Source organism: Rhipicephalus microplus, chromosome 6, assembly GCF_043290135.1.
Source record: "Rhipicephalus microplus isolate Deutch F79 chromosome 6, USDA_Rmic, whole genome shotgun sequence".
Lineage (NCBI taxonomy): Eukaryota > Metazoa > Arthropoda > Arachnida > Ixodida > Ixodidae > Rhipicephalus > Rhipicephalus microplus.
The window spans coordinates 59184699-59199436 of record NC_134705.1 but is presented as its reverse complement, the minus strand read 5'-3'; the positions used below and the strand labels follow the sequence as shown (position 1 = coordinate 59199436).

The 14738-nt window shown below is 45.7% G+C and overlaps 1 protein-coding gene across 1 annotated transcript in view; it reads right to left on the bottom strand.

Moving 5' to 3' along the window:
* Positions 1 to 10160, bottom strand: part of LOC119168680 (ATP-binding cassette sub-family C member 2) — a 38795-nt gene extending 28635 nt beyond the window's left edge. Inside the window, exons 1-2 of the mRNA XM_075867660.1 lie at positions 9870 to 10160; positions 8110 to 8355 (exon numbers count right to left, since the gene is read on the bottom strand). Coding sequence (XP_075723775.1) covers positions 8110 to 8355; positions 9870 to 10145 — 522 coding nt within the window. The 5' untranslated portion in view covers positions 10146 to 10160. The remainder of the gene's footprint in view (positions 1 to 8109; positions 8356 to 9869) is intronic.
* Positions 10161 to 14738: the final 4578 nt, after the last annotated feature.

Genomic DNA, 14738 nt, shown 5'->3' with positions numbered 1-14738 from the left:
ATCTAATTGGTGGCTAAAGTCAAGACACGAGTGAAAATTAAACCCTTCACTGCAAAGTACGAGTCCTCAACCTCACTATTTAACGAAAAAAATAAATCTATTTTTTGGTTCACTAAGTATTATGGATTGGTGGCGTTGGCGACCGCCCGATTCAAAGGGTCCAGCCATATCAATCCATCCATCCATCCAGCACGCATAGCCATGCCATCTGGCGGGTGTTCCGATTCTCGCCTGCTCAGCCACGAAAGACGCGACCATTTTTTAGCTTTGTATTTCTCTGTGGTGCAACACCGTCTTTTCGCGACTGCAATCTTGCGTCTACAAGTAGCGATTACATTCACGAGAGTTCGCAACACAGTAAGCCACACAACTGCCTTCACCAGGACGCTACTTCGCCTCGCAGAATCAGGGTATTAGCGTATATAGCTGAATCAAAGCAACCATGCTTGTTTAAGAGGCTCCCCGGTACGTTTTCCTGAATTCACAAAAAACACATTTTATTGAGTAAGGTGTGGTCAGCAATATACTACGGAAGCATTTTTCGTCATAATTGCAAATTTGCTATGTCGACTCATTGGGCTATTCCTCAAAATAATTAGTGACGTAAGTTAGCAGTGAATTCTCAGTCAGGACAGGGTAGAGGGTGCACCACAGGCACTGACATCAATCAAGCTTTATAAGTTAAACTATCAGAAGTATATATACGCGAATTGAACGTACTATCATCAAGCGCACGACGCCGCACAGTCTATCGTATCATAGCAATATAATTACAGTCCTGTATGGTGAGGACAATTTATGGTATGCCCAAACGAAAAGGCCACCCAAACGTAGTAGATTATCATCTTCTAATATTTTACGTGTGAGGCGTTGGCCATGCCTAAAAAAACTATCCCATTTTCATAACCCTGTTTTTCACATTGCGCTGAATCATAATTTGTTACCATCAAAAACCACAAATGTATATAGCGCACATATACAGCTTCCAGATTAATTGTCACACATGTCCCGTTTATCAGGGAGGCAATCGCCGGGCTAATTCAAAGGGTCGAAGTATCGGCCCCCCGAACCGCACCACGAAAGCGTGGACAATTTAGAAGTGGTCCTTTTTGGCGCGCCAGCGGACGCCGGCTGTGGTCCAAAGAACAAGTCAGAGCCGAGAGTTGATAAACAAACAAAATTATATTCTCATTAACGGCAAATCAAAACAATACACACGTATGCACACTCCACAATAGTTACATACAATACGTCACCAATCAAACAACGTACTACACAGTACAATCAGCCACACTCAAAACAACGGACATAGACAACGAACGATACGCTCTACAATGCAGTCGCATGCATTGAACAACCAAGACACTTAAAGACTAAAGAGATATAAAACCTATTCAGTCCAAAGTCCATGGAACAAAAGTCTGAATGATACTCTTCCGAGAATCACTCACTCAAAGTCCAGCGTTGTTGTCGTTCCGCGCCCTCGAAGTTTCTCTTCCAGGAAACCTCCCGTCTTCAATAGGCCACTCTCCAAGCTTCAAACTTCTTCGCCCGAACACGTCGGCTTCACACACGCAGCTGTCGCCACGCGTCTTCGCTCGATAGCGGAAAACACACGCTCTTGCCTGTAGCTCGAGCCTTCACCCCTCAGGTGGAAATCCTCTTCATCTCCTGCTTCGTCCCTACGGACAAACCTTCGCCGACTACACGGCGGGATCCCTTCACACTCTGGCGCAACTTCCGTCTTCTCCTGATCTCTCATCTCGGCTGCTTGTTTAAATACCTTGCGCGCGACATTCCAGACGGTTCTCGTCATTTCGTCGGCGCGATACGCAGCGAAGGCTGGGAAGAGGGCGAGACGGTTGGAACGCCCTCCGCGGCAGATGACTCAGGTCGGTATGACCACGCCTATTTCGTTCTAGAACTTTCGCGGCCTATCTCGGCGGCCGATGTGGGGTGAGGAGGTTCGTCGGCGAAGCCACGCTTCCAAGGGGAGAGCGCGCGCCCGGGGAGCCTTGGATGTTTGTTTTCTTTTTTTTTTCTTTTGACCTCCCGGCGTCTTTTCCGCGCGTTACGGCAAGAATTTGGCGGCGCGCCCATTTTTAGCGCTCGTTCTGTGACACTGCCCCCCACTTTAAGAATATTATCTCATAATATTCAAAACCACACAAACGAGCGCGAACAGTCACCCCACACTCTGAAAGACTGTAACACAAACTGTCGCTCATGACACTTCACATTCGCAATAGATCGCTCAATACAATCATACATTGTAGTTCAATTCCACAACACATGAAATATAGCCACAGGTACATGACTACAACACTTCATCACACATTCCAAACAATACAAACGTACAAAGTTCTCTCATTACAACCATCAGACAACACTATACATCACATCACAGCACAGGCACTTTGACACTTGTGACACAGGATAACACAACATTAACACAACATATGGCACTCTGCACTGCCAAACACATTCTGATTTGACCTCAGCACCTATCCTGTGTATTTCGAGCTGCGCTTGCGTCCTTTCTTGCGGTGCTCGCTCGATCTCTTCTTGTTTTTCCTTGTTCTTTTTCGGCGAGCCTTTTCCAACGACGGTATCTGAGGCAGCGTCTCAGCCATCGTTGTCACTTCCGACCCTGCTAACGGGTCATGAGGTTCGACGGGTCCGGTCGGTTTATTTACCAGCTTGTTCATGTCTCTACATTTGGCCTGGCTGGCTGACTCCGTCTCCTTTACACTGTCGGTCGGTTGGGGTCGTGCCGACGTACGTCCAGCTGCCCAGCGCGTGAACTCATTCAACACGATCGTCTTCTCATTCGCTGTCTCTTGCGCCGCGGCTTCACCTTGGGCTCTAGTGAGATCCGTCACGGGATGCTCCTCCACTGTATCTCGCGGTCGCTGGGTTGGTGAGGGCTCTATCTTAGGGTCTTCTCCCAAACATTCCGGATCATTCGGTCCTCGCGCCCCGGCGATGTTTCCGATGACAAGGTAGTAAAGTGGGGTCGTCATGCATAAAGCAGTAACCTTCCCGCTGAAGTACGGAGTTTCCACCTCAATCTCTGCTTCGGGAAGCATCCGAATCGTACGGTCAATTAGGCAAACCGGTTTCGTTCTGCCTGTCAACTCACTTTCCCGTACCAAATTTCTCCGCACGATAACCGTGGAGCTACCGGTGTCTCTTAGAACCGTAATCTTCTTGCCTGCAACCTTTCCAGGCAGCGTTGGCATTCCCTTCATAACACCGGTTGGCTGTTTTGACATTACAGCACCCACAATAGGAATTTTCTCCCCATTCTTCAACTCTACGAATCCATCGGTGACGGCATTATTATCAGATTTCGGTGCCGCTTGCACACAAGATACCTGGTGAGTTTGACTCACTCCGTTCCGACAAGCGTCTGCTTTGTGCCCAGTCTGACCACACTTGAAACATTTTACTGCCGTAGGGCTCGTAAAGATCGTTCGACAGTTTTTCGCGCGATGACCCACTCGGTTGCACAGAAAACATCGCGGAATGCTCTCTGGTGCACGCTTCTTTTCTTCGGGAGCGAATTTCTTCGAATAATCGGGACAATCCTTCTTGATTTTGGCCAAATTAGTGCCACCTTGCGCTTCCAAGAATTGATCAGCCAATTGAAGCATTCCTTCAAGTGACTCAGCCTTCCTCTCTTTCAAGTACAGTGACAGGCTTGGGTGGCAACCAGTAAGAAATTGCTCCCTAATAAGGAGCTCTCTAAGCTCATCGTACTCCTGCGCTGTCCACGAAAGTTCAATCCATCTGTCGAAATAATGACAAAGTCGGGCGGCATACTGCGTAGCCGTCTCACCATCAGCTGGCTTTCCTGTCCGAAATCTGTCCCGGAATCCTTCTACAGTAAATCTAAATCGCTTCAGCAAAGCAGCTTTCACCTTTGCATAGTTGGCTGCATCGGTCGGCGTCAGCCTACCGTACACACTGAGCGCTTCACCACTCAAGCAAGTACTCAAAGCAGTTGCCCATTGATGTTCCGGCCAATTCTGGCTCTTCGCAATCGTCTCAAATCGGTGAAGGTACGCGTCAAGGTCGTCCTTCCTTTCATCAAACGCCACGAGCAACTTGCTTGGGTTCAAGCGGAAGCCATGATCCTCCCGTTCGCTGCTTTCAACTCTAGGTTGGACGGGAACTTCACTTCGCTGTTGCAAACGCAGCCGCTCGAGTTCAATTTCGTGCTGCCGCTGCCGTTCCCTTTCAGCCATCTCCGCTTCTCTTTCTTCTCTCGCCCTTTCGGCTGCCAATTTTTCTCTCTCCAACTCCAACTTCAATTGCTGCTCTCTTTCTTCTTTCAGCTGTCGCTCCTTTGCCTCTCTTTCTTCTCTCGCCCTCTCAGCGGCCAGCTTTTCTCTCTCCAGCTCCAACTTCAACTGCTGCTCTCTTTCTTCTTTCAGCTGTCGCTCCTTTGCCTCTCTTTCTTCTTTCAGCTGTCGCTCCTTTGCCTCTCTTTCTTCTTTCGCCCTTTCAGCTGCCAACCTCTCTCGCTCCAACTCAGCTATGTATGTGCGTGTATTGCCCTAAACACGCACAGGTGATGCTTTGATATGTTCTGCATAACTTTGATAACGACATCCAGGCTGAAGCTTTACGTGTTGACGTATTTCTACAGCGCACTTACCGGTCCAGCAAAGGTATAAACTGCGCTACTGACTCGCGTTGAAACATATTGAGTGCTGTCAAGAAGGTAAGTAAGAGAGACGACAAAAAAAAATGCGCTAAGTTCAACAATTTTACTTCAAGAAAACACAGAACCATTTTTTTCATGCACAGTATATAGCGCCACCTGTCCACTCACTAGGAAACCAGTCATTGTTTCGAATGTGGCATTGCTCTAATGTATGGTTCTTACGCGGTGCAGGCGAATCATAACAATAAAAACTTGAGACAGACAATAGAATCCAAGCTATCTCTCGAATTAGAGACGCTTGTGTGAGTGCACCTTCAATTGACATTTTGGTTGGAAGAGGGCTTTTTTGTTTGGCTAGTGAGTAGACTGGCGTTGTCACTGTCCACAGACGAATAGTTTGGTGCTGTAAATTGTTCAAGTTATCACATTATGTTGTCGTCTCCGTTACGTCGATGTTAGCGCAGAATTTGTTTTCGAGATACGTTTACCAACACACCCGGAGAGTGGCAACGTGTTCAAAAGGTTTCCTAGTTGCTTATCAAAATTTAAGGCATTAAAAATGTCACAATCTCTTCAAGTCGACAGCGAATTTTCTGCACGCGCTCACGCTGGTGCACGTGCTCATGGGCTTGAAACCATGTAAATTTTTCAGACCGATCAGAACATGCAGCTTCGGCAGTGCACTGCTGCGGCATATCTGGTAAGCGCACCTCGCGGTAAGCGACTGGTAAGCGCACCTCGCGCTCACGTGCTACAGTTGGGCTCCAACTTACTATATTCGGAGGCGGGCTGGTCTTGCTATGTACATAATTGTGTACCTAGAAGCGATAGCAATCAGTCAAGTGAAAATTATATGTGCCTTGTTCTACAGCCAGAAACTGCCCAAAGTGACCACGCCCTGATGCGCATCTTTTGTGCATTCTGCTAACACCCGCTCACACTGAAAGGCACCCCATAGCACACTTTACCTACGCCTAAGTTTATAGGTGTTGAAAATTGACAAAGTTACAGAAGCAATTTCGCTAACAGTGTGACGCTATATATAATCGAAAAACAAAATAACTGAAGATAGGGACAGCGCTGTACACATCTCATTATTGTCTCCTGTAGCTTGAAAACAGCTTATCAGTCCCGTTTAAAATCGGAAGTCTTCAGAAGAAGCTCTCTTCGCGCATTTCTGGTCAACTCCGCGCATGGCTTAAAACTTTGGCCTGGATTTTCACAGCAGTGGCGGTTGTACGAGCGTATATTTTTTTTTTGATCGCAGAATAAAAAGAAAACAATATGCGAAAACATTTACCACGGGCACGCGGCAAAACAAACGAGCAGTTTGCACGACCTGGCGACTAGTACATCGCTAGAAGCATTCTCGTTTACACAGGTGCCTGAAGAGATTAACGTCAGCTTTTTTTAGTCGGGATTTCTGTGGACAAGTTTCTAATGAGTACGCCGAGTTGTGCCACCTAGACCGCAGTTAGAGAGTATACCGACAAATGTTCAATCACGAAGATGGCGAAATTGCTCAGGGTCTCCTCAAAGCACACTAAAGCACGAGCAGTGCCCGTGAGCTTTTATACATCGGCCTTAGTTCCATAGGAGGTTGCTCCCACACATTGGCCTTGCCGACACTCTTCTGCTTTCCAACCTCCGGGTGGTGTAACGGTTGCTTTGACTGAATGCGGAGCCGCTGGTCACCGGAATGCGAATCCGTCGCGGCGGTTGCATTACAATGAACTCTAAATGCATGAGGCCCATGTGCTTCGATTAAGGTACACGTTAAAGAGCCCCATGTGCTCGAAATTTCTAGGTCCCTTTATTACGGCGTAATTCATAATCATCGACGCCCTGATTCCACAGTGTCTGCATGACTGCTGATGTTTGTATTGAATTAAACGCCTTCTCGTAATCAATGAAGCCTATGTATAGTGGTTGGCTATATTCTGAGCATATCTCTATTACCTGAGAGTACCTTAGTAACCTGCGCTTCACCAATGACACTGCATTGCTGAGTAACTCAGGGAACAAATTGCAACTCAGGATTACGGAGCTAGACAAGGAGGGCAGAAAGGTGGGTCTTGAAATTAATCTGCAGAAAACGAAAGTAATGTACAACAACCTCGGAAAAGAGCAGCGCTTCGAGATAGGTAATAGTGCACTTTAAGTTGTAAAATACTATGTCTACTTAGGGCAGGTAATAACCGTGGGGCCGAACCACGAGATCGAAGTAACTAGAAGAACAAGAATGGGGTGGAGCACATTTGGCAAGCACACTCAAATTATGACAGGTAGATTGCCACTATCCCTCAAGAGGAAGGTATATAACAGCTGTATCTTGCCGGTACTTAGCTACGGAGCAGAAACCTGGAGACTTACAAGGAGGGTTCAGCTTAAATTGAAGACGACGCAACGAGCAATGGAAAGAAAAATGGTAGGTGTAACCTTAAAAGACCAGAAGAGAGCAGAGTGGATTAGCGGACAAACGGAGGTTAAGGATATCATAGTTGAAATCAAAAAGAGGAATTGGACATGGGCTGGGCATGTAGCGCGTAGACAGGATAACTGCTGGTCATTAAGGGTTACCGACTGAATTCCCACAGAAGGCAAGCAGGTTAGGGGGAGACAGAAGGTTAGGTAGGCTGATGAGATTAAAAAGTTTGCGGGTATAAATTGGCAGCAGCAAGCACAGGACTGAGTTAACTGGCAGAACATGGTAGAGGCCTTTGTCCTGCAGTAGACATATTCATGCTGCTGCTGCTGCTGCTGCTGCTGATGATGATGATGATGATGATGATGATGATTATGATGATGATGATGATGGTGGTGGTGGTGGTGGTGATGCTGATGATGATCATGATGATGACGACGACGACGACCACGATGATGATCATGATGATGATGATGATTAATTCATAATCATATCCTGCTTTTTTGACGCACCTTAGCAGCAATTGTTATGTTTAGCCCGAAGCGTTCGTTGTGTGATGAATCTATTTGCAACAAAGGGAAGGGAATCTACTTATTGGTTACCGTGCGAGCAGAATTTATATTCCTAAGCGCAGTTTAAGTCGTAAGCTGTGATGTTATGTTGAGTTGTTGTATGTAGGTGTAGCTCGTGAATAATCTATTCTCCACTTGATCTCTTGCCCCTGCTAAAGCGTTAATTAGGCGCGGGCACCCGAGAATCAACGTGTGTCTCTGCAGTGCGTCTGTTTTCTTCGTGTGGTACAAAAGTAACCTGCTAACTTGCTGCGGCGTGCAAGAATGGGTGTAGCGGATGACTGATTATATCTCTAATTAAGAATAATGCAATTTTACGCTTGAATAAAGGAACTGTGGCTTACCCCCATGGATGAACTTAGAGCAAGCCCAACCGAGCTTCCTTCGTCAACAACGTTGGCCGTCCGACCAGATGGAGAAATCGCGCAAATCACGGATACCAGAATGACTACGAAGCCGCACAGTCCTCCCAGGAATCGGGAGAGCCGGAGGCAGTCGACGTACGTCAGCAACCCCGTAGTCGCCGTGTCTACGAGGCGGTGGCAGTGCGCGGTGAAGCGGTGCTCGGCGCCATACGAGCGCACCACACTCAGCGTATCACGTGTCTCGGCCACGTGTTGGAGGAGGCGAGATAGGTGGGCACTCTCGAACCTCCGCGCCGCATTGGAAGCTTTCGCCGTAATTCGCTGCAAAAAAAGAATATGTATCCACGAGTAATGCAGAAGGAACAAACGCTTCAATAACTGTGTCTACAAACACACACACACGCGCGCATGCACGCACGCTTTGCATGCACACCACCCACCCCACACTTACATATGCATCGTCAGCGGATGGGAGTGAATTGAAATGAAAGCTGTAATTTCACAAATTTGCGCATCACGACAACACATACAAATCTGTATACGGATCAATTAAGAACTTCAGCCTCAACTGATACTTGGCTGCTGATGATGCGTTATCACACATGTTTCTTAAATTGTGAAGCACCGGTTTCTCAATACTCCCGATAACCCTATTTTGCAGCAAAATACTCCACCCTTCTCAGTGAGAAGCCATGTGGCATAAAGTCTACCAGTTAAGGCATACGGAAAGGATTATATCTGCATAGCAGCTGCACGCACGTCGAGAACCATACACATGTCATGGCATATTGCAAACTGTCCTATGGATGGAGTGCTGCCGCTACTCAGCCTTACAACCTCCTGTTACATCTCACCAGAGGGTCTCCAGCCACCGTTTAGTGCTTGTGAAGACATTCCTTTTTCGTATAAACAAACATCAACATTAGTAGAGCATAAACTTTTTGAGTGATAATCAGTACTCTTGAAAAGGCATATTATTTAATCTAAATTCGTCTAATATCCAGTAACACTCTAATCACGGCACACAGTCACATGGGCTCCAGATGTTTCGATCCTCAAGGTTGTTTGAGGTAAAACATTGGCCCCGTAATGATATGTTCGGAAAATCAAGCACCCTTACTCCGTCATTTGTTTTTTTTTCCAAATTCTGATTCCGAAAGAGCTTGTGATTTGCTCACTTCAAACCGCTCTTATGGGAAAAAGAGGTGCACAGCGTATTCTGAGTTGCCGCATTTGCTTGGCATTTTGTCCACAAGTCTTCAGCAGCCATTTCGTCAGCATGCGTCTTTTTGTGACATTCTCTGTTTTGCAACTTTTTTTTTGTGGGCTAGTAGTGAGCAGTAGGCCTAGCCAATTTCTGTGAAATATCTGTGCGCGGCATCACCATAAAAATTTAGAAACAAAAAGCACATGCTTTTTTCACGCTTTCTACCACAAGTCAAAGTGTAAATCACTAGATTATTTCATAACGTGAAAGCGTGGTACTAAAAACAACCCTATGGAGATATTACAACATTTTGAGACCACTGTAGCTGCTGTTTTTTTTTTGGGGTGGGGGGAGCATTCTTAGCAGACAATAGACACGAAGGAGGTATTCTTCCAGTTCTCTGAGCAACTATGCGGTGCTCAAATGCTAGTACCTAAGGCACTTTGTTGTTGATCAACTCTCGTGAACCAAGACACCGCGATGTCGACCATTGAATTCCTGTTAGTGCAGGATGCATATGGCTCTGGTAGACTCTCAGCAACTATTGGTAAGTATACTTTGTGCTAAGTACTTCTGCATATTTTTTACAAAATATAGCAATAACAACAAAAATGGCACGAGGCAGTACCATGGTAAAAATATAGAAGGTGACGGCCAGCGCTGCCAGGATGGCTGCCGTCGGCAGCTCTAGTCCTGTGACAATAATCCTGGCGACGCCCGCCGTGAGCGACTGCAGCAGCTGCTTGGAACCCGTAAAAAGGCGCGAGTCAATGGCATCCAGTTCAACGGAAAGGCGGTTGAGAACCCGGCCTCTCGGAGTGGCGTCGAAGAATCCCACAGGGCTGCCGAGTACCCGAGCGACCATCGCATTGTGCAGTCGGTAGGACAGGTTGTGCGCGCTCATCGCGAGGGTGAAGGCGCCTAGGCAACCGAAGATCACTGGGAAGGAATGTTGAGAGAGGGTCAGAGTACTGGTTTTCGCATTCAAGTACAAACGTTATTTGATGCCGACTTGTTGATTTGAGCGAGTTGGTTAATCTAGTGCAGGAGTCCCGAGCAGACCTCACATAGTGGTTTGCTGACACGAAATTTCAGTCTACCGCAAGGGCTTGAAAATTGAACAAGTTTGTTTAAATCTTGAACAAAATGCCTGATAACGTTGTGATTTGAAAAATGACCTTTCTCACATCCTATATATGCGTCAGTTCTGAAGCGTATGAGACGCCACGCTTCAACAATCATATCGATACTTGTTGTATGACTCAGATGTGGACACTTATTTTGCATTGTAGAGTTTTTGGAGAGTTTGCATTGTATACTTACTCCAAAGGAAGTATAGAAAACAGTGGGGTGTGTTGTACAATCTGCCGGGGCACATTCGCGCGCCAGACTTGGTGCCTTTTGTACAGACTTGTACGCTTTTAAAAATATAATCAGAACGCAGACACACAACACATTCACACAAGCACACACCCAGACACCAAACACGAACAGCGCTTCCGAATGGCGCTGTTCGTATTTGGTGCTTAGGTGCGCGCCTGTGTGATTGTGCCGTGGTTTTGTGCTTTAATGTTGTTTCTAAAAATCAGCAACAAACTAGCTCAACAACTTCGTTTATAGACATTTACATGTTACGAAAAATAAGACAATGATTACAGTTACAATTACTACCTTTGAAATGCAATCAATCCAAGCAGTCAGTAACAGTGTCAGGAAAGTAATAGATAAATTATAGAAATGTAATCGATTCGAGCATTCTTTCTCGCTGATGCGATGAACAGTCATTGCTTGCTATCGCCAGCTGGTAGTAAAATGATAATGGTTAGCACCTATGCCTGGCCCTTGGGCACGTCGCCCAAATAAAAAACGCACGTAGCTGCCACGGCGCTAAGGGGAGGTCATTTGAGCCATCGCTGATTGTCTTGCGTGCGTAATCATGTTAACCGCAAGAAAACTTTGCTGTGGGATGTCTCAAAACCTCTATGCTAGAAGGATTCTTTCAAGTTTGACTGTGCAGAAAACGACTGCATCCAGCTTTTCAATACAAGAGTGTCTGCTTATCTTTGTCAGTAAAGAGTTCATTATTAAATCTGAATTATTTGGATGACCGTTTTTGATAATCAACTGGCTTTGTGTCCTGGATGCACAAGTTTTCTATACACATACATACATACATACATACATACATACATACATACATACATACATACATACATACATACATACATACATACATACATACATACATACATACATACATACATACATACATACATACATACATACATACATACATACATACATACATGCATGCATGCATGCATGCATGCATGCATGCATACATACATACATACATACATACATACATACATACATACATACATACATACATACATACATACATACATACATACATACATACATACATACATACATACATACATACATACATACATACATACATACATACATACAAGACGGTGACCTCGAAGAACCGCTGAAATGGTCAATACAATTACTATCACAATAAATATCCTTATATTAGAGGGGCCTAGGCATGTATCAGAGTGTGCTACGTAGAAGAACACTAGCTTTAGATATATTTACATGATAATAAAGAATCCCCAAGTGCTCGAGGTTGATCTGGTACCCCCGACTAATGTTGAACTCATAACATCCATGCTTCCCTGTGAAGATAAACAAATAATTTAATGCAGAGCTCCTATGCTCAAGATTGTGTCAAACTACAAATTTGAGGCATGTATAGTTAGGTAATGTGCAGCGCGTCTGAATACTAACCGTCAGAAATGCAAATAGCGGCAAGTCCTCCAACCCAGAGCGATGTATTCCACTGCGAGCTACTTGCGTCAGTCCACTCCTTCATCCAGACCAAGTAAGTGCCGACGGCGCATGCGCGTGCCATGAAGCACAAGCAGGATACTGTAATCCAGGGTCCACATATTCGCACCATTGACCAAAATAAGTCCATACTGTCCTGGAATGCAGTAGGTGGTTTTCACTATCTATATTTGAACGCCGTGCCACTCAATCATAAAGCGCTTTCTGCAATGTTTTTGTGGCCCAATAGTTGTGGCCATAAGGCTCGTAGTAGAAGGCTTGTAATACACTACTTCAAACTGCGTTAAGCATTTACTTGGTACGGTAATCTACCTATGCGTAGGTTATGTAGTACCGGTATGTTCTGTAACTCCTGTTGTACATTTTGACATTTCTTCCCACTAATATAGTGATGTATTCTTGCATAGCCCATCCTCCCTGCAATAAGCTGTGCATACTGAAGGTAAAATACACTGGAACCTTGAAATAATTAAAACGGGAGAAGCAGCAAGTGGGGGAGCATATTGTTTAAATTGAGCCTACACAATGTAATCATGCATACACAGGCTATATTTGCTCGAGTAAGGCAAAAAATTTAGATCCGTTCAGCATCGCCCATTATCGCCGATCCATAAGCAGCAGGAACAAAACCTGTGGTCCGTCATCACCTTTACGTACCAAGTTTGACGTTTCGACTTCATCCTCTGTGACTGTATCCGCGACTGCTTCTTTCTTTTCTTTCTGTGACCAATCGCTGTAATAAATGATGAAAAATAGCTATATTGCCCCGTAAGTCCTAGGGAGGGCTACAAATCTCATAACACTACCGGAATAAGGCCGTGAAATTTCAGTCTCACATTGTTTAAGTGATGCAGTCATAGGAGGTAGGCAGGTTGCTATATTCCTGCTTCATCTCGTGATCTTTTCTTCCTTGCGTTCAGACTTAGATAACGACAGCAATTGCTTCCGATGCATACATAGTTTGCTTTTGGAGAGCAAAAAAAAAAAAAACAGGCCTGCGCGGCACGCACCGGAGAGTAACAACGAAAGCTGAAAGACCAACATTTCAGATAATTTTCTGAACACGCTTTCGGTAAAAGGTACAAGAAAACTTGCAGAGTGCCCACTACGCTATAAATAATCATAATTTTTGTGTGGTATGGAGCATTCACTGTGTTATCCTTCTTCATTCTTCGGGGAAGCGTGGTACCCGCTACACAATCGCAAGGTATTTTGTGCAACTCTCTTGTGCAGTGGCTGATGACGATGAAAAATTATGCTCGAAGTGGATATGCGCATCAGTTAACAGGTGATAAAGAACAAGCTCTTGTAATTGCTCGGAGCATTGGGTGACCCAGTCGCTACGTAATTCACATTGTATGACGCCTTGTTGTTCCTTTGCAGTTCTGAAGCGCTTTATCACGCATACTGACGCGATGTCTTTCCCGACATCAAGCCTGCCTAAGGCAAGTTTGCAACCGAGTTTCGAGCACCAGCGTCACGCTGCGGAAGAATACTAAGCTGGTACGCGGGGGACCCTGGTTCGAATACTCCTGTGTCCGTGTTCTTATTTGCCCTAGTAAAGACGATACGAGAGCACACTGTACCAGAGACGATAGTATATCTTGGGGTACCTCGACGCAAAAATTTTGTTTAGAAAAAATTTATTTACAGCATGTACAGAACACAAAGGCTTCATACCATTCCAGTAACAGGGCACATACACTTCGGCACATCTATATTTCACGACTAACATCGCTACGTTACAGTGAAGACGTTCGCTCTATTATACAAGACAATGTTGGCATATATGTACACAAGAAATCAATGCGATATCATGATACAATGGTAAAACACTACAATAGATGCAATGAAACACGATATGTAACAAACTAAATCATATAGAAGAACTCAACGGGTGCTGATTAGCACCAAGTCGATCGAAAGATGAGTTGTATCCTCTCGTGTTCCACCTTGCCGAAAGGGCACGACCAATGCCGCAAAAACTCTTGCTCCCCGAGGAAAAAAAGCTCCTCGGAGAGGAACGCGAGGATCTCGCGTCTCATTCTCACCAGTATCGGCCACAAAGCACGCCGGCGGCAATGGGCAGCTACGGCCACACATCGGTTTCTCCAAAGTCTGTGCAGCCCCGCAACTATTAACAGAGCGGAGAAGCGGCTACGCGGAAATCGGCCATTGGACACGACAGTTCGCACACCCTGTCCCCGAAATTCAGCATTAACCGCACGCCAAAAAAGGCGGAAACCACGCATTCAATCGTCGCATGTCGATTGGTCTCTACCATGATGCAGTTGGGGCAAGTGGATGTGCGAATCACCTTCCATCGCAGCAACCGATCTCGCGTGGGGACCAAGCCACAGCCCAACCTCCACACAAAGTCTCTGAGATGCCCTGGCAACACTGCGGCAGTTATTGGTTTCCAAGCGCGATTCATTACAGATTGACGATGCTGGGGCACCAAAGACCGTAGAAGGGCGGCCATTGTGTCCACCACTTTAGAATCGGCCACCTCTATCTCTGGGCACGTAGCTTCCAAACGTCGGTGAAATGCCAGAAGGGCTCGATACAAAGATGGTAATTCAGTTGATTGGGGACCTTGGTTTATTTGGCTATCCGGCAAGAAGACACGTAGTAATGG